This window comes from Bombus terrestris, chromosome 8 (assembly GCF_910591885.1).
Source record: "Bombus terrestris chromosome 8, iyBomTerr1.2, whole genome shotgun sequence".
Taxonomy (NCBI): Eukaryota; Metazoa; Arthropoda; class Insecta; order Hymenoptera; family Apidae; genus Bombus; species Bombus terrestris.
In genome coordinates, this window is record NC_063276.1 from 640,727 (window position 1) to 661,606 (window position 20,880).

Sequence of the window (20,880 nt, forward strand, 5' to 3'; positions counted from 1 at the left end):
AACGAAAATCATCTTTTTCTCTTCGCTGTTTGTCCAACAAACGTCGCGTCGATTCTGATAGAATCATAGTTTTCACGCGTGTACCCCTTCGCGAGAACACGGCCGTCATTCACTAACTTTCTACTCTAATCTTTTAATCCACTGTTTCATGATCTTTTCGGTGAGTGTATATCGTAGCGTTAGCTACCTGATGCTTTAATACAGTGTTTGAAGCAACGCAATTTATATTTGGAAATATATTTGTGATAACCTGTAAGAAATCGTTCTTCTTTGCTCAAAGTATGCAGGAAGCGAATGGTCACTGAAATTCTACGACTTAAATAAACCTTCCTATTTGGAGTAGAATAGGTTTTTCGAAGATGCGTCGAGGATGTCTCGAGTGTTGCCAGCGAATCAGCGAATATCACGAACTTTCGTTAGACCGTGTCGTCTTTTTCGGCCATTAAAGGCCGCTTTAGAGAGACATAGCCCCGGGTGAAGTCGCTTTAGCGACGACCACGAAACTCTTCTCGAAGAAATCAGGCATTAGTGCATCTTTGGAACGAGCACACAGAAGCCTGGCCGAGAAAAATAAGCATAAGCGTTTTCTTTCTTCGCTTTCTGAGAAAGCAGCCCATCGTTTCAAGAGGATATTCCACTATCACTGTATACCGTATACATATATCGGCAGAGTACTCGAGAGGCTTAGCGAAAAAGCAACGTACACGTATAAAAGTGTATTTGAGAAAGAGGAATTTTTAGATGATTTTATCAATCTCCAAACGTTTGCGAATACTTGTGGCAACGTATTTTAAGCCATTGTCTCTCCATCTTTTTTGTCGACTGTCCGAAGCGTTAGTCGTTTGTCTTGCACCTATAGATACCATAATTATTTCTGCCGATACAAAAAATTGTAGGATAAAGTTAGTTGTTTCAGAACAACGAGCGTTATGATTTATGACTTTCTTTCCTCGAAGTCATTTTTTCCGAGTTCTATTCTCTAGAAGAACGTATTAAGGCGATAGCGCGTGGAAACTACCAGCTTCTTCGTCACTTTCAGTAAAATTATCTAAAATATTTGTAATTAGAAATTTATATACAAATATATTTCTTTTTTATAAGTTGTACGAATACCGGAAGAGTTTATTGAGTTTTTTATTTTGCTACTTATCATAGCCAAAGTGATCCTAATTAAGACTTTGAGGTCGGTACGCTGCCGCAAGCAGCTAGTCTAGTCTTCTCTGCCGCGCAATTTTGCAAGACAAGTATGCAAATGGAATATGCGGCAACGCTTGAAAAAATAAAAAACGTCGTTTTACGTCTGCCGTCGGTAACGCTCGAAAAACACAAGATTCGCCGATTCGCGTCTGCCGATGTCAACGTGCTTCTAGTTTCCAATTTCTATAATTATTATTTGGTTAATTATCGCGCAAGAGTGGCCAGATTGTTAAATCTTATTCTTCGAGAGCAAAATGAGAAAGATTTTAATCACATCCATCCACAATTTTCCATGCAATTATAAATCTCGTAATAAGAACAAAAGCGAGGAACAAAATTAATAACCCCGGTTAATAACTTGGGTATTTAATGAAACTGTAGACGGTGTCGCATAATAATGAAATCTTCCATTTTTAACGCTTTTCTTTGCCCCGGCTGGATATTCCATCGCTCGGAGGAAATGAAAGCAATGTCTTTGAAAGCGTAAACGAGCGTTTCAGCTCGATCTTTCGGCGCGCTAAATTCCCGTCGATCGATCGCTTCACGCCCCCATTATATTTCCTCTCGAAAGAAGGCTTCATTTTTCACCTACTATCTCCTTTTTGCTTCTTCTTTATCTATTCTGCGATTCGCCGCCAAGAGAAACAACTTCTCTCCTCGTTTCTTCGCGCCGCGTGCTTTCGCCGGAAGACGGCACATTTTTTCGAAAATAGCTCGCGCGTATATCGTATTTATCGCGTCCCAAGGATTTCTGTGGTTTTCTCTAAGGCGAGATTAAGGCATAACGCGAATTCCGTTCGATACCGAGTTATTGAATCGTCATCGTGATCCTGTCGTGAAAGTTGTTACAAATTAATTCGCAGCGTAGAGAAACGTAGAAAATTCTGTGCCTTCTTTTTTCTTTTCTAGTTTCTAGATTTCTTTGGTGAAATTTTCTGTAGCGAATTTGTCTAACGTGGTAAAGTTCCCAGTTCGCAAATTGAAAAAATTATAGAACTCTGGGGATATGTAGATGTACGTGAAATATAGGTATGTATCGTGTAATTTTCTTTGCTGCCCAAATTCGCCGTAGCAAGGGGATGAAATTGACCACTGAAAATCCGGCCATCTTCCGATTTTACGTTATAACTCGCTGTAACATTGATAAATATTTTACCAAATGATAATTCAAAGAAGTAACTTTCGTCTGTAACATATTTTTTCTATCTTTCACTGTTCGCTATTTATAACAGAAAATCGATCAATTCCTCCTAAAGCGAATTACTTTTTATCATTTCCACAATTGTTTTTTTTTTTTTTCTTTAGTTTCTTATTTTTCGTAATTTTACTAGAGAGCTGTCCACCCGTGTTCCGTTTTCGATACGAGCGAGCTTCGAGCGAATTAAAAGCTGTCAAAACTTGAAAAAGGCTAAACGAAATGAAATTAAGAAACACGACTTTTGTGACATTTTAGTTTATACGTTTAGGATGGAAAATCAAATAATCGAAAATGAAATCTTTGCATAAAAACAAGGCATGGGAACATTGGATATTTTGACTAGTCTTTTTATATATTGTGCATAAAGTTACAAACGTCGACAAAAGTATCGACATCGTCGTTACCTACTACGTATAAATAAATCAGTGAATTATTGCGTTAATAAATAAATTATTCTTATATCCTTTTCTTTCCATCAAAATCACGCGATTTCTAATATTTCGCGTTTTCTTGGAAATATTTCTGACACCTGACGCGCGTCTACTTAAATTTCCGATTCGTTCGGACAGCGTGTTCTCTGGAGGACCAATCTCAAAGTACGATTTGCTTCGAACGAAACTGTGTATCATGAATAAAACGAAACGAGTTTCGACTTACCGAGCGTCGTAGAGGAGCAGAACGTGGCTGAGACCGGTTATGGTCACCTGTCGCATCGGAATATGTATTTAATAGTACGCACGAACGCGCGCACCTTCGCGATCACTTCCTCTTGCATCAAGTTGAAGCACATCGCGATCAATGCCATACCTAAAACGTATTACTTTGCTATTAGTCTATTTTTAATGACGCTTGTGCCTACTGGTAAGTTAATGTTACTTTCAGTGCTACTTTTTGCTTTGCAAATGTTTACCTTTGTAAATGAAAGTTACATTCGGTTTATGTTAGTTTCGCGAATCTTTGAATTTACACGTAAAGAGAATTCTCGCGAAAAAGGTGAGTAGATTGTTTCATTAGGAGAGCGGGTTGAAAACTTTTCAATCTGTCCTCGTATATTCTTTCGAAATTAATAGACTTGACGCGTTGAGATCAAAAAATCATACTTTCTTTGTTTCTTCGAGGATTTTTATAACGCAATTTTCTATTTGCCAAACTATTGTGCTATAATAATATCCGCGTGCTATAATAACGAAAAGACTCGAGACTTTCTTTGTTTCTCGAAGAGTACTTGTAGTATAATTTTCTATTCCTTGGAACATTATAATATAACAATGTCTAGCGTCGTTCCAAAGGAAAGCAGAATAAACAAAAAGATCTGTTCTGCTTGAAACAAAGAATTATATTTCCTTTGTTTCTTGAACGATTCTTGTATTATAGCACGATTTTGTATTTTTTTTTCTTTTTTTTTATAGTACTATAATATAATAATATCCATGCTCGATCGACGTCCATTCGACGTAAACCAACGCTCAGACAGGAACGACTATAAAATGGCCGTGGATTCGATTCGCTACTCGAAAAAAGCTCCGCTTCAAAGAGACTCGTTCCCATTGCCGCATAAACGCCAATCGAAAAATCGAATTTCTCTACTACCTGTGATACGACACGGGGTAAACCTCAAAAAAGCTAAAATAGAAAGAAGAATTCGGGCTAGTTGTCAAACTTTTGTCTGGCCACGTACAAAGTGGCGGACGGCTAAAAAGCAATCGATCCTCCTGACCCTTGACACGCTTCGCGACACTTTGGCCCTCGATTCATTAACCACGCCACCGCGTAAGTGTGCACCTACGGTCGTGCGAGCATCGAAGAGTCGACGAATTTTAAACGACAGAAGATTTTTATTTATCATCGAGTGGCCATCGATGACCTACGTTTCGCTAAATTTCTTAGAATGATTAAAACAAGATAAATCTCGTGGACAAAAGCGTTTTTAACAGCGTGAACGATTTAGATAACATGGTTAGGAAAAGGTGCGTAAATATAATATAATATTTTGCAAAGATTAAAATTAAAAAGCTTACGGTTTAGAGTACTTCAACCTCTTGACGGCTGACAGGACAAAATATATAAAATTCTCGTGAATTTTTGAAAAATTGGATAAAGACAAAGACGGACAAATTCGTATTAAACTCTCGATTCCAAGTTTCAATTTCGGGAATCGATAAAACTAAAGAATCTAAAATAAACCACTATCGGAATTTGTATCATAATCTGAATTTTTCGACAAACATTTTTACGAAATATTCTATTTATACGTGATATTATCGTTATATGCCCTCTGTGGAAATTTAACCAGCGAATGGATACCGTTTGAAGTGAATATTTTGTACCGTTGGCCAAATTAAAGCTGTCGATCTCTTTGAAAACGACCAAGTCTGGCCACGCGACATCGTGTTTCCATCGGAAATCCGCGGCGATCCAATTGTCACGTTGCCAAAGAAACAATTACGGCGACGGTTTCGGTGTTCGTCCAGCGAAAACTTGCTCAAATATGTGTTGGTGTGCCGTGCATCGATAGTTTTCTGATCGATGGAGTGGACGATTTTATTTTTCATTCGTTCCGCGGCTTTTTTCCACGAAGCTTTTAGGATTAAAGAGATTCGTCGGTTTCTGCTCTGATGATTAATTAATGAATATTCTAATAAAAGCCGATCACGTAAACGAAGCGTTTCGTTAACAAAGATGAAACGATTGTAAGAAAAAAGCTTGAAAAAAATATTTGATCTTCGGATGACGGATGACGAACGTTCAAACCTCGATCGTTCGAAGCGAAGAAAATATACACGCGCCTATACAGCGTGTACAATCCTTAGACCTAGTTTATGGAGAAAGCAAATTTTTGAAAAATTCCTTTACCGCAGTTTGTAGCCAAGTCGAGGCCGAGCAATTTTTGTTTCCAACGTTCTTTCGTGCGATTATTGAAAATGCCACAAAAATGGCTGCTTCGAGACTGTACATCTCGTACATATTTGCGAATATACCAAGATATGGAATATATATTCGATATTTGAAAAAGAAAAAACGTTGAAAGCAGCATCTGCATCAACATTCACCTTGCACTTTGCCAAAAAAAGGTACAGAAATAAAGAAATATAATTCGTTCTATAAAAATAAGTGAGAAACTGATTTCCGTGATGTGCCGATCACAGAAACGGATAAAACAAGGGGAACAATAGCAATCTGTTCTCAAATTTCAAACACGATTGAATGACGTAGTGATAAATCACGGTAGAAGCAGTCGTCTCTGTCGGGATCAATACGTGGATCGAAATCGATCGTTCGTAAATGCGTTTATTTATAGGATAAAATGGAGCGCGCAGTTCCTCTGAGCTTGTATTACATTATTCGTTCAATGAATCGGATCAACGAGAACGTTGTTAAGCGAAACGTTCGTTGTCGTGTCGTCAAGTCCACGTGCTTGGAAATCGGCCTGAATAGAACTATTAAATCGCGACACACATTAACTGCCGTTAGGATTTCGTCACGATGACGTAGTTCAACCCTTTCATAAATATCAATTCAAACAGGACACGAGACGAAACACTCGTCTAGTGGACTCAAAGATCTATACGGGAGGTTACTCTTGTCGTAGATGGTATCTAGGAAAAGTGGTGGACCTTTATGAAAAAAAAAATAAAAATAAAAAAAATGAAAAATATTCGTCAATTTATTTTTCAGAAAAATGATATTGAAAATTTAATAGGTACATGTGTATTTGATTAAAATTGAATTTCGTTTATTTTGAAAGTCTTGTAAATGTTAATGTCAAATATTTGAAAGGGGAAATTGTTTTAATATTCGAAAGATAAAAAGTATAATATCCACTGTACTATACATAGATTTTATTTCTTAAAAAAAAAAACGATATAAAATTGTATTTATCTAACGTACAATTTCATGTGTTTCTTTTTATTTGATATTTGATATTTTATTTATTGTTATTTTATTTGATATTGCGAATATCGAGAATCCCTTTGCTGGAATATAATTTAAATATTTTAAATGATATGCAAGTTAAGTGTATCAAAATTCTGAAATGTTATACAAAAATTAAGAACGCGATATCCGTATACGTTAAAGATTGCTGCAAACCGAGACAGATGAGAAACAGCTAGATGGGAAATGTGGAATAAAATTTTTGTGATTCATTTACGACACAATTTACGAATTGGTAACTCGAAAACTTTGCGAATGCAAGTGATTTTTATTTATCTAAAGATAGAAAGGAGAAGAGAAAGAAGACAAAAGTGGACGAGGATGGAAAAAGTGAATGTCCGTAGGGAATTGGAAGCATTAAACGTCGAAACCTATAAAATTGTGAGGTCGGTCTGCACTCACCGAGCATTAGGTACATGGAGCAGAAGATGAAGGATAAATCGAGGCCCTGGGCCGCGTAGATTTTGTCACCCGGCACGATGTCGCCGAAACCTATGGTCGACAGGGAGACGAAGCAGAAATAAGAACCGTCCAACATGTTCCAGTCTTCCCATTCGGAAAACAAGATGGCTCCGGCCCAAATGTACCTGAAAAGTCCCTCCAAATGACACGATCGTTCGTAATCGCGATTCTCTTTCGATAGATCAACGAATTTGTTAATTCGTGTCTGTGATTATCAGAAAAGGAAATTTTCTTTGCCAAGAATATTAAGATCTATGTAGACGTTACGTGTATATTATTATATTTCAGCTCTTTCTAATTTACATGTAGCGGATATCAACGCGCGAGCCTCTCGATACAGAACTGTATTTATTACATGTTTCAATATTTATCGATATTTATATGTTTCAATCATTTACTTGGTCAAAAGTACTTGTAAATACCGGTTAGTTAAATATTAACGACTCACCCGACCATTATGGCGACACATAGTGTCAAAGGTACGGTGACTTGTTGAGGATCATAACTACTGCTATTACTGTCATCGTCATTTTCCTCTTTCGTATCGTGTTTTTCCAAGGAAATATTCTTGTCCACGCTGAACGAATCAACTTCTCTTCCATCTATGTCAACCATCTATCGACAAATGTCTCTATATCATCGTAAAATTCTACCGTTTCCTGATTTTATAATTATTTGTCTGAGAATTTTGCGCGAGTACAGAATTTTTCGCAAATATTACTTTTCTAATACAAAGGGAATTTGTATATCAATTTACGAGCACACGTTAACGAAATTTTAACACGAAACTTACTTGCCAATGATTTCTCCTTACATCCGCGTCATCGTGAGTATTTCCTCTTGGCATCGTCTCTAATGGCCTTCTGCGACATCTTTAAAGAAAAAAAGTAAGAAAAAATCCCTATCGAAGGAAAAAGAAGCAAAAGTACCAGAATTCTCTGGATCTAAAAGAAAAGAAAAAGCAAATTTCTTTAATCCTTGAACAATTAAGTAGATTGACCTAACAACGATGGTTTTACGAATCGAATTTTAAGGTTTCCGTTAACGATCAAATAAAAGTAGAAATGGATGAAATAAAACGATATAAGAGGAAAAGGAGAATACTTACTTGCACAGACAGCAACGAGCGTAGGTCCATTTGAAGCTTTTCGCAAGAATGTCACCGATGTTGCTTAGATATAGCAAGAAAAGTGGCAGGCCTATTATGGCGTACACTATGGTCACCACTTTGCCCCATTTCGTCTTTGGACAAATGTTTCCGTAACCTATGAAACAAGAAAAGTCGCCGTTTCTTCCGTATCCTTCCTTTCGTCTCATTGAAAAAAGCCACGAACACGTAAATTTTCACTCGTTCGTGAAAAAAAATGTATCGACTGTGTCTTTCTCTCGTTCTTAGTCGTGTTAAAAGCATCAGATTATGATAACGACTGTTATAACAAATATAGTACAATAACGTAATCACGCTCTGAACTTGATTCATCATCTTCACAATTACATAACGATTTTACGTTCAATTATGGATCTCTATAATCTGTCGAGTCATTCATGATATTGTAATAAGAGGCGCGATAAATTTACAGTAGAATTCTGTTTATATAAACTCCGTTTGTCCGAACAAAATTTTAGTTAATGCCCGATTAAATGAAGTTTTGCCGGTTGAATTCATTTATCTGAACCTGAGCTCCTATTATATGAGCGAAAAATGGTAAATGGTAGAGATAATTGACGAGCTCCTATTATACGAACTCCAATTGTATATAAACTGTTTGTTCTCCGACAAGTTCTGATAAATGGAGTTCTACTATATCCTTTTCTGTGGTAAATGTTCGAATACTTTCGCGAGTTACTGCATCTATCTATAATCTTTAAGCAGATTCGATTTAGAAAATCCCAATAAAAAAAAAAAAGAACCTGATCTTATCTACAGTTCGGTAACATTTTGTAACGGCATCAACCGCGAGTATTTTAATTAAAATCCCCTCTCGGAATCAACGGTCGTCAGTCACCAAGTGTAAAGTTGAACGCGCGTTGACTATAAAAAGAAAGGAATGCCTGATCGAGCGTGTTCTCGCGAGAGTACGATATTAATTACTTAATCGACTATAAGTTACCGTCGACCCTTCGACACCTGTCGAGCGTCGTAAAGATCGCTGAAGGGAAGTCAAAAGTTTCCGACGATATCGCCTACGATCATTTTCCAGCCGAGATTTTACGAGCAACCCTTCTGGGAATCTCGTTCCATCAAATTACGGATCGTATTCGAAGGATTACGAAAGGCGAAAAGAGCCGTGAATATCCGAGAATCGTGGACGTTAAAGTTGTTTACCCTTTTTACATTGCTTTCTGGCGTCTGACGTCTAGATTTTTGCCGCTACTTCTGCAAACTTCTGAAAATTCTCGTATTCTAAATCTACAAACCGATAAATTCTTTAATTTTTCAAATTTCTACATTTTCAAACTACAAATTCTTTAATTTCTGGACCTCTAAATTATCGAATATCCAATTTTCCGAATCTTTTGTTTGTTACATTTCTAAATTTCCAAATATCCGAACCTTTGAATCGAAAAACTTCTAAATTTCCGAATTTCTAGTTTGTCGAATCTCTCGTTTGTTATGTTTCTACATCCCCAAGTTCCCGAATCTTTGAATTCAAAAATTTTCACGTTTTCAAATGTCTAAATTATGAAATTTACAATCTTCTAAATCTTTTGTTCGTGAAACTTCGAAATCTCGATATTTCTGAACTGTTTGTTTCAACGATTTTCAAATTTTCAAAGTTGTTAGTTATGGAATTTTTAATTTTCCAAGAACCGCTCTTACCCAATCGGGAATTAGCCAAGTACACGCGTACTTGGCAGCTTTCCAAAGTCCATTTTCACAAAAATGAAACCTTCGACATAATTTTGTTATTCTTGATTTTCGTCTTGTTTCGAGCCATAGAATCTTCGTAGCTTCGCTCGTACTACGAATTTAGACCCACGTTGTATAGAATAGATACTTGATCCACTTTGTGTATGTAGCGAGAACGCGTATGCGTGAAAACGGAAAACATCGATATCTCGAAAACACCGGGAGAGCACGGAGAGGCCAATACAGCCGGAAACCAGCCTCGCAGTATTTACGTTCCAAGCCGCTTTATTATAATTTATCGGCGATTCACGGCACGATGATTTGTTTAGCGCTGCGCGAGCCGTCAGAGGCTTTGGGTTTCCGGTATCCGGCCTGGAGAACGGTGCTGGGTGATTAAATTCCTGTGGTAAAGCGATTTCGAGGGACCTTATGTCTTTGTAAGTGCTGATACCGAGCGTTTTCTTCCCGTTTATTGAATTTTCCATTAAGTACCAACCTCTTGAGAATTTTTCTTCGCGACATTCAACCGTTTTATGAAAACATGGCACTGAGTTTATAATTTGGTCCAAGTTATTTTTGACAAGATTATGTTTCAAAGTTAGGTTTGAGAAGTAGTATAATTTTTAATAAAACTATGTATTATTATACGATATTATTATACATTCAACAAAATTGTATAGTAATAATAATCGTAGTAAAAGGAAAAGCTACAAAATTGTATTAAATAAACGCTAAGACGAATATACAGTTAGTCGCGAAAATCTACGTACAACTACCGACGAGCGAAGTCTGTGTATCTGACTCGAAAACTAAAAATTCTGCACTTTGTTACAAAATTACTTATATTACTTACGCATCGATGTAATTACTATACGATTGTATGTATAATTGATTATTTGAAAAATTCGACGGTCTAATATAGCGTGATTAAATTCGGGTAGTCAAGGTTCTATCGTAACGGAAAGAGTCAGAAATACAAGAGAGACTACTATCGATTACGTCGAATTATTAATAAATTCGCTGGTCAAATAAAGCGTTGTCGCAAATTATCGAGCGTGCTGCGATTAATCTTGATAATTGATTGGTTGACCCACGGTGAAATTATCCGGTTCTAGTGTAACGAGCACGTCCCGTTGGCCTACCAAGACACATCGGTTCCCGGTACTTTCGGTTAATCACCAATAATTCCTTTGCGTCATGTTACACTGTCACTAATGTCCTCGATCCGTCAATGAGCGCCACGCGACGCTGATTACGCGGATCCTCGATGATTTATGCGTTTCGTATCGGTCCACGAAACTTCCGAGTGCTCCCTTTGACGACTCTGATCATTTTACCGCGAAACGCTAATTCGTATTCCATTTGCGATTAATCGATGTGCCGTTATCAATGAATTACAAGTATATATATATATATATATATATATATATATATATATATATATCGGTATTCCGAGTAGATTATAGATTTTTATAGTAATTCGTATCTTTATGAATCTCACAGAAACGTGGTTCTATGCCCACCATTATCCATATATCGATAAACGGAAAGAGTGACATAAATATTCAACATATTTTATAAAATTATAAACATTTTAGTAAGGAATCGGCGTATTCTTGAAAGTTTTTGCGCATACGCTACATTAACAGCCACTGGCCTGAACATTACTCCAAATCGAACAGGATATAAGGTACTACCATCGATCGACTATCCGATCCCCGCATACCCTGTACAACGCAAGTCCACCACTGTAGTAGCGATTAAATTGGCGTGTCCTCGAAAATTTTCACACGTTCGGAAAGCGGTTATCGTTAGCCGGGCTACGGTCGGCTCGCGAATCGATCTGCCTGTCGACTAGCCTACCCTTTTAGGCTGATGCTGCTAGCCTGTAATCACGGTTGAGATAAAGTGGATAGCTGGGTCTCGTCTCGAACCCAGAAGAGGGTGATGGGACATGGGCGAGGAAGGGACGAGAGGCCCCCGGGAATTAATTGAAAGGTCGCGTGCACGCGCGCTCACCTATACCTGTATCGTCTGTAACGCGATAAAAGTTCCCCTCGTTAACTCCCTCGATCTACCAACGCCAGTGGCCTTCTTTTGTTTTTGCCTAAAAAAGAAGTATCATAGTCGACGTTAAATTTAGCTTAGAACGTACTATTATTTACGTCATTTAATTTTTCGAATAGCCATTCGAGTACATATAATAAGCGTGAATTATAGCCCAGCTGAACCGTAAGACTTATTAGCGTTACGCGTAAGATATTGTCACACGTGTTCGAGACTCGACCAACACGATCGTGATGGTCCAGTTTTCGTAATAGCGAAAAGGAAATCGTTCCATTCATCGGCATTAGCGATATATTATGTACATTCGCCGCACTTATCCCCTACACACACTCGGGGATGCGGCACTCGCTCTCCATTGCCTTATTAATTAACCACCGTCACTCCCTCTCCTCCACTCCTCCAATTTTCCTCGCTACTAAGTCCTGTTTTGTTCATTGACTGCAAGCCAAGCATTGCCCCCTTATGCATAGAGCCGAGGACAAAGATAACTAGCCAGGTAATAAGCATCAATGAACTTTCCTAAAGTACACTGCTACTAATTTCATTAAACTTCATGAATATGTAATATATGGCTTTCAGCTCTAATGACGTTTCCAACAAACCGCGCTCCCGTGAAGAGCATTTATTTACTTCATTTTGCGTTGCCTTTGGAGGAACCTCGGCAAAGTGTTGGAATTCTTTTAATGGTGTTTCAGTAATATACGAAGTGATTTCATATATTCGGATAAGATTTAAAAGATAAGCTTTGCCTTTTACCTTCCTGCGGTGAATTAGACTTACCGATCAGGAAAATTCGAGTGCCGTTTTTGTGCAAGAGGTAAGTGCAGCGGGTGTAATAATACGTTACACACGCCGATGAATGGAATGATTTCCTTTCCACTATTACGAAAACTGGACGATCACGATTGGATTCGTCGAGTCTGTAACATTTAGAGCCTGGCAATATTTAGAGTAATCGCAAGATATTGTGCAGCATGTTCGGTATACCAGCAGGTATTTCGCGAGGCTCGCATAAATGTTTCAACGATCGATTAGCTATTCCTTTTTCAGGGGATTTTTCCGTTGATGAATGATTTGCGCGTCGAATGGTCGCGTTCGTTATACCGATACCGTGGTTTTTTCGTATTTTGATCTCCCTATGGAAACAAACTTTCGTGAATCTGGTCTGCCTTCGTACGCGATTCTCCTCGGAATTTATCGTGAATCTTTTTTTTATCCTATCTGTTACTCGACAAGAACTGCTTGGAGGATAGTGAACCGCTTAAGTAGTAACGCTTGTAGTTGTGAATTCGTTTACTGTACGCTAATCTGTAAAACGTCTGTAAACTGTAAATAAAAGTTTTATCGCGTCGTAATATCGTGCGATAGCTCTAATAAAGATTAAAATCATTCTGGGTTTTTCTACTTATAACTTTCTAACTAAATTACATTTTGTCAAAAATAAACAATCGTTCGCATACTTTTAAGCGACAGTGTACATGGAACAGCGAAATTATTCGGATTTAAAATCGCTGGAAAGTTTTTAATCGTGGATTTTCGGTTTTATCGCGTGGAACAGACTGTCGTTGGGTCGGGCTAAACACGTCCTTCGAAAACGCGGTCAACGACGCTGAATCGGAAATTAATTGACTCATATTCGAAGCGACCTCCGAAGATCATCGAGCGAAGGTCGTGCTACGGTCGATTTCCGTCACATCGCGTCGTCTATGTTTAGCTCGTCAGATTTGGCTATCAGAGTATTTCTTTAACATATAGATTTTAATCTTACGGATGACAAAAAATCTTCTTCGAAACTCTACTCAATTTCACGAGCGGGGGAAACGAAATTTTGTTATCTAAAGGAGGCATTTATTTCGTTGTAAAAATAAAATCCAAAGAAACAAACTCGTACGCGTTAAATTTATAAAAAGCTCTCTATAGGAATAAATATCTTTTATAAAGAAACCAAAAAAGCCAGTAACAAATCTTCTCTTTCAAAAAATAATCCAAGAACCAATATTCTTAGATTCTATATTTAACAATAACTTCTCTCCCTCGATAAAAATTATTTCTGTACTTTTGGACCATCTGTAAAACCATTGGTTTATACGCGTTGAAGACGTTGAAGGTAAATGATCTGTGATCTTGGAATATTTTTAACTACGACTAGCGGGCCTCTCTCTTTTGACCAAGCGAGTTTCAGTTAAGATAATAGTCCGACGAAACTTTAACGGGATTTAACGGGGTTTGTGTGTACCCAAATGATCGAACGACGTGCAATTTCTGTAACGAGGAACAAACTTGCAGGTAAACTCAGCCGAAGTCTCTCGTGTAAACCAGTCTGCCTCGTTATCGACTTCATCCTTTAAGTCGTCTGACAATCGGTGCCGAATCCCGCTGCTTTTTCGTATAATTAATTCCTCCGGCTAACGCGTTTTCGTATTCCTGTTTTGGTACTCCTGTCTTGAGTATACTTCGCTCGACAAACAATCTAAGCCGATACTGTATCACCACGTTTTCTTGACAAACTACTAGAACCCCCTTTTTTTATCGTTTTCTTAGTGCATTAAGCGTTATTAAGGCGATATATCATCTGTTATTTCTTTTTCGATCAATTCACATCGGTATTGAAACATTTTTATCGTTACAAAAAACGAGGAAAGCTTTAGAGATGATTAAAAAATGATAAAAAATTTAATAATAATTAGAAATTTAAGATAGAACGAACAAAGGATTCGTATCCGATATTGCAATAAATATCTGTTCTCTATGAACAATTTATTTGACGAATTTGGATGATTTTGTTAGTTTCTCGAATATTCCTGAGATTTCTTGAATATTTTTTAACGAACAAAGTTGAAAAAAGGCTTTATCGAAAGACGCGAGTTATTTTTCTCCCGAAACGCCTACTTTTCCCATCAGAATTAAAACTTCAAAAGTAACTTAATTAAGACGCACCATTTTATCTTTTCTTATCGATAAACCATCAACGGATTTCCTTTAAATCGATACTTCTCGGAGCCAAGCGTGTATTCCAAGAGACGGAAAATATCTAAAGCAACTACGAAAAGGGAAAAAGTGGAAGAACTTAATTACACCGGTTGGACAGTTTCGTATTTCCTGGATGTCGAGAAATCGGCGCGGCCGTTACTGGGAAGCGATTTTGGTATACATAGAAGACAGCCGACAAGCTGCGAATCATACACGAGAGAGTTCGTTAGGCCGGAAATTAATTAACGGCCGAGCTGAGTCACCGATCGGTCGACCTCCTGAGATTAACGAAGCTACTCCCTGCGACGTTGATCTTAATCGATCTTCCGATCGACACTGTGTATCGTATTCCTGATTAATTAATCCTCTGATTCCCTGTGTCCCGTTGAAATCAGAAATCAGTAAACCTTAACGTAACTGACCAACTACAGGAGGAAAACCGTAATTGCAATGAGAAAGAAATTATATTCGTTTAGCATTCACGAAACGAACTTTTCCTTCTTCCGCGTCACAGTATTTTATATAAAGCGTAATATCCTCACGCCCTTAGCTTAAAATAAGCCGTTAGCCTCACAGAACGCTATAATTTATTCAAATTCCATATTTTAAGAGCGAGATCCAAGGCTCTATCTTTCACGCTGACGAGAACACGCGTAAATATCCTCTAGCTTATAAAAAAAGAAAAGAAGAGAAATAAAATAAAACGCATCTCCCTTTACGCTCTTACATACACAGATCTTAATCCAATTTTGTTTGGTCCTTGCTGGACCAAACCTAGCAAACAGATTTATCCAGCGGGTCACAGGTAAACTGGATCGCAATTTCCTTCGTTGGAACTTTGAAAACATTCGTTCCTCGAGTCGCCGGCTACATTTCAAACGTTAAAGGTCACTCGCGTCCGTGTGTTCCTCTTTTCGGCATTAACCATTCTTTTTGCAAGCTGGTTAGCCAGGTCGAGGCTCGTCCGACGCGAAACATTAAACTTTGTCCCGGCAAAAACTGTCGTGTTTCTCTCGTGTATGTTTCTACTTTCTGCCCTCTATTTCACCCCTTTGTTTTTTCGATTTTTTTCTCCCGGTTTTCTCTTCTCTCGAGTAGTAGGTACAATTTTCTTGTAACGTTAAGGACGATGATTATGCAAGCGGATAAATTGAACCCACTCGGAGTAATTTCTCTCTCTTTTCTTTTTAGAAGTGTTTGTAATTTATTGTGTGGTTATGAGCATGTAAATGGAGTTGCAGAAATGGATGGTAATCCACATTGCTAGAGAGTAGAAGCGTTGGGGGTCTTACAGCGAAGGTTTTTGATTTTTAGATATTATATGTATATCTAGTATTGTTTTTTTTCTTTTTAGATTCATCTTACGGTAACTTTGTTATTTTCTGTAACATTTTTAAATCCATTTCATTCAAAGAACCGAATCAAAACCAAACGTTTACGTTATAAAAATAAAGCTATCTTTTTAATCTCTTTTTTTCTTTCAATCATATAACAAAAAAAGAAAATATAAAAAGGAAATGAAACTTTCATGTATGTAATGAAAATTCTGTTACTTTTTTTTAATATTTTTGGATCCACTTTCTTTCAAACAAGTTGAATAAAAAGACGGTCGAGGAGGAGAAGTTTCACGTTTCGATAGATTTTATCTGCTTTTTTCTTCTTACATCTTTCTCTTATTGCTTTGTATTTCTTTCTTCCAACTAAATTGCAAAAAATGGAGTGGTTATAGGATATGAAGATAAAAATAAGATATTTATAGCTCGATGGTTCTGTTCTTTAATGGAAGAAAGAAATTAAGATTCCTTTTTATTTTCTTTGAATCCAATTCTTTCTTACAACTAAATTGTGGAAAACTGAATAAGAATGGGAGGTGCAACGAGATAAAAATATCTTAATAAGATGTCTTACAGATAGGTGTAATAAGAAGGTAAACTCACCGATAGTAGTGATCACCGTAAGAGAATAGAGAAACGCTCCAGCAAAGCTCCACCTTTTGTTTTCCTCCCCGCCATCGTAGCCATTCTTTATGGCCATTACCATTTTCTTTTGATAATTCTCGAGGATCGCCTTCACTTTCGCTTTCCAGATTCTTTCGGAAAACACGTTCTCCTGCGCGTGACCAACCAAGCAAACAAAGAGGATAAGAATTTTGTTGTTTTTAATCTCTTCAAAATGCATATTTTTTATTCGATTTTCAAAATGCACCTATTCAATTTAATCCAATTTTTAAAACGTACTTTTTACATTAAACTATGCAGCAAGGAAATAAGGCAAAAGGAAATCGAACGCTGTTCAAAAATTAATAGTCATCTTAATGAAAAAGAATCGTTCTACTTGTTTAATAACGATAAATTTACCTATATACCTAGTACCCAAATACTTTCATTTTATGCCACAAATCTATGAACCAGATTTAATCGCCGTAAAAACGTTTCGAAGACATTAATGAAAAAGTTGGAAATTCTCCGATCGAAGGTTACCGACAAGTCCAAAAAAATTGTTAATAAGAGTTTATAAGATATTATAACGTACTATAATGTTCTACAGACGTTTACAAAGATATCGGAAGCTTTTTTTCCTTTCCGCAAACCTTTTTCTTTAAATCCATAAATCACTGGTTGAAGAAAAATCGTCAACCATGATTCTCGCACCTACTAAAACCAACTGAAGTAAAATTTTCTTTCGAAACCATAAAACGGAAATAGTATAAAAGAAAAAATGGCTACCTTGGACGTAAGCTCCCAGAGGGTGGCAGCTGTCACGTTCCTCAACCTGATCACGTCCCCGACGATGTCCAGGTTGTTTCTACCCTCGATGTGGGTGAAGAGGAAGGCCCCGGCTATGGTATATCCGACCACCAGGCACACTATACCGACGTTGCTGAAGAGGAAGGCTATCAGAGCCCTGGTCCAGTCCGCGATCCTCTCGCCCCACGGCTTCCGCCTTCGTTTTCTTCGCCTTCCGCCGCGGACCCGATAATTTCCACGCTGCCAGTTTCTGTTGGACGTCGAATACGATGCTCGATCCCCTTCCATCTTTCATCCGGCATCCGACCACTCGAGATATCGTTGCCTTTTCTTTCACACTTTACGCTCGTTCTACTCGCTTCTGACTTTGACTCTATCGAACCGTTCGAGAGTGGTCCGCTACGAGCATTCCACGTACATGGTGCTGTATTATTGTTTACGACGTTTTGTACCTGTAGAGAAATTGGTGAGATTTCAAAGATGGATCTTATTTCAATTTAGAAGGTTTTTACGAAGGACTTTCTTTTCTTTCTTTATTAATGTTGCCCTTTTGAGGGCGATATGGATCAGCGTGGTTGGTTCGAGCGTTGGATGTATTGGTCGCTGCCAATATTGGGTGTACTTATCGCGGTTTATATCTGTAGAAAAATTGTTGAAATTTGCAACAGAAATTTTACTAGGGTTTATTAGATTTTCTTTGTTGTTCTTTATATCTTTGCTCGGGTTATAGAGAAATTGGTAGTTTATTACAGAGAACTAAATGTTATAAAGCATTGAATTTCTATGTACAAGGGTCTTTGAGAAAGCAAGCTATCTCTCTTCTTCGTACGTCTGCTAGAAAATTTCTTCAAGGGTCGACAATCCTTATAAGATTATCTAATAAAGAAAGTTGAAGGTAAAAGGTAGCCATTTCGAGATTATTAAGAGGTCAGTTTGTCAGGTTAACGAACCGATCGTAGATGTAACAAACGCGAGGGAAGAGACGTAATTTCAAAGTTTCCTGCGTAATGACGGAGGTCGTTTGTCGCGGTTGGACGCGACGAAGATCTAACATGCGTGAAATACCCGACGCCGCGTCGCGACGCTAGCTCAGCGTGCACCATTACGAAAGTATTTCGGTGGCAGTCGTAAAATAAAAAAAGAAGTCAGGCATATACCGTGTCGACCGTGAGCTCAGGACCACCCTTTTCATTTCTCTGTAACACGAGCGGAGTAAACGTATGCTTCAAGTTTTGGCCTTCTTCCGGGTTTTAGTTGGCTATACGACTCTATGGAACGAGGTTTAAGAGACATCCCCTTTTTCTCTACGTATTATACAATTTGTTAATTATGCTCTTAAGTTTGGTTCAAGTTAGAAGAAGAAGTTTATAATTATGATCTTGTCGGCTTTGGTATCAAACGTCTTTTAGATTCTGAACGATATTGTATCGTTGTATTGTTGTATCATATCGAATGATATGCACTGTGAAGAACAGACATTGTTTCAAAATCATGTTCGTAATCTACCTGTCTGTTGAATATTACACATTTAATGTTTCCTATCGTTTTTCCTATTTCTTTCAACGTTATTTATTGCTCATGCTTATTGCTTTCTATTTTAACAACCTCGATTATCTGATCAGGAATAGGCAAATATCTGAATACATTTTAAGTACATATATCGTGTTATATAACGATATATCATATACGTCGTATCATTTTACAGGTACGTTATATTGCATATTGCTAAGGACAGGCAATCGCTTCAGAGTCATACTGGCAATTTATTTACTCTGTTAATATTTTACATATAATACTTAACATCCTTTATCATCTCCTTGTTCTTTTTATCCTTTTATCTCTTATCATCTTAATTTATCTTAACTTTCTGCTTTGGCAACTGAGATATATCTTATCGTGAATATGCGAGTGTATCTGGTATACTCTCGAAGGGCAGTACACATGCATTACTTTCAGGCATTCGAAAGCGAACGCCCTATTCGTCAACGTACCCGTTTATGTTAGAAGGTCCAATTGCTCTTGGTCCGCCCGCATGACGATCCCTCGACCGGCCGTTTCCGGATAAAAGTCTGCCTTACCTCTGGCCTCCTCGATCCGTTCCAGATAAACTAATAGGAGGAACACGGTAGAATGCTAAAAAGGGGAGCGCCGATTATACGCGATCGCTGACCCGGCGCAATAGCAAAATTACACGGTCCCGTTTAATGGGAAACGTCAGTATCGCCAGTCGTCCTGTCCCTTCTGCCTTTTCGTGGATTATATCGTTCGAATGCACAACCTCTCTCCTGCTATCGACTTCGTCCACGACCCGCCAAGAATCGAAAACGAGTTTAACGAAATCTATTGTCAGGTCGTAGTATACGTTTCGCCGAAGGAACGATCAATTTCTCAAGAAGCGAAAATCCCGTTTATCTTATCGTGCGATCTTGAATTTTTCGATCACTCTTATTAATCCAAGTTGTTCCCCTTTGATTTGGATTTCCATTCCCTTCCTATTGTTTTTCTTTGATTCGCACCTATGCCTGTTCTTTGCTTTATTCGGCTTCTGCCGAATTTTAGAGATTTCGATGTATCGTCTCTTTCTTTTGACTTTGAAAATTTCGTTTCGTTCGCCTTCGATCACTTGAAATTAGTCGTCCAGGTTATCGGCCTTTTCATCGTACTTCTTGCGCTAATGGATCAGCTTTGTCGTACCGATTCTTTGGAGATTCGAAGGATTTTTAGAAATTTTCTTTAGTTCCTTTTGCAAGCAAAATTATGGATCGAAGCTATTCGAGCATCATTCGAATTACGTATTGCATTCTATCTTTGCGTCACCTTTTAGTTTTCTTCTTTCTTCTTTCTTCCTCGCTTTCTTCGGTTTTTCAGGATTTCCAGAGTGACTTAGATACCCTCGTGGCGTTTTAAATATAGACTAGCCTGTGCCTTTGAGTCAGACACACTGTCGAGACGACTCGCCACGTGTTGACACGTGCTGCGTGAATCCATTCTTCATTGGACTTGCACGTTTCTTTTTGTAAATCATTTTTCTCCCAGAAGATACTTTAATTCCTCTTCCTTGTGAATCTCTTTACACGTTCCAGGATTTTTCCCATTTCGATAATTGTCATGAACGATTGAATTACGGCTCTTTTTGAAATCCATGCTTTCTGTTTACGTCAAAGTTATTATCAATTTTTAATCATTCATCGAAAAATATAATAATTTTTCCAAAAAAAAAGATAATTTTCTTTATTTCACTTTTACTTCACTTTCTTCTTAAAATGTAATTTTACGCGTAATTTAAATATATCTTTTCCAAGAAAACTACGAATCTCCAAAAAGTACAACGTTCTGCGATCTACTGCCAATTCTTCCGGAAACAAACATCTATTTCTTTAGACAAATTAATTAATTTCAATTATAAATTCGTTAATCACAAAGCGTTAACAAAATCCACAAACTCCAATTTTATT

At 37.7% G+C, this 20,880-nt stretch overlaps 1 protein-coding gene across 1 annotated transcript; it reads right to left on the minus strand.

The window, feature by feature from the left end:
• Nucleotides 1–1,077: 1,077 nt before the first annotated feature.
• LOC100643000 (potassium channel subfamily K member 16) lies at nucleotides 1,078–20,774 on the minus strand. Its single transcript, XM_048408036.1, has 9 exons — nucleotides 19,417–20,774; nucleotides 17,405–17,877; nucleotides 16,616–16,787; nucleotides 7,899–8,055; nucleotides 7,584–7,662; nucleotides 7,239–7,405; nucleotides 6,731–6,915; nucleotides 3,053–3,202; nucleotides 1,078–2,329 (listed from the first exon to the last, which is right to left on the minus strand). Exons 2-8 carry the CDS (start codon nucleotides 17,711–17,713, stop codon nucleotides 3,096–3,098), a joined length of 1,176 nt encoding a protein of 391 aa, XP_048263993.1. The 5' UTR covers nucleotides 17,714–17,877; nucleotides 19,417–20,774; the 3' UTR covers nucleotides 1,078–2,329; nucleotides 3,053–3,095.
• Nucleotides 20,775–20,880: the final 106 nt, after the last annotated feature.

Coding starts and splice junctions, on each gene's coding strand:
- LOC100643000 (XM_048408036.1), bottom strand. CDS start 17,713: ATGGAAGGGGATCGAGCATCGTATTCGACGTCCAACAGAAACTGGCAG. Junction 7,406..7,583: donor TAAGGAGAAATCATTGGCAA/GTAAGTTTCGTG, acceptor ATTTGTCGATAG/ATGGTTGACATAGATGGAAG. Junction 6,916..7,238: donor TGTGTCGCCATAATGGTCGG/GTGAGTCGTTAA, acceptor GGGACTTTTCAG/GTACATTTGGGCCGGAGCCA.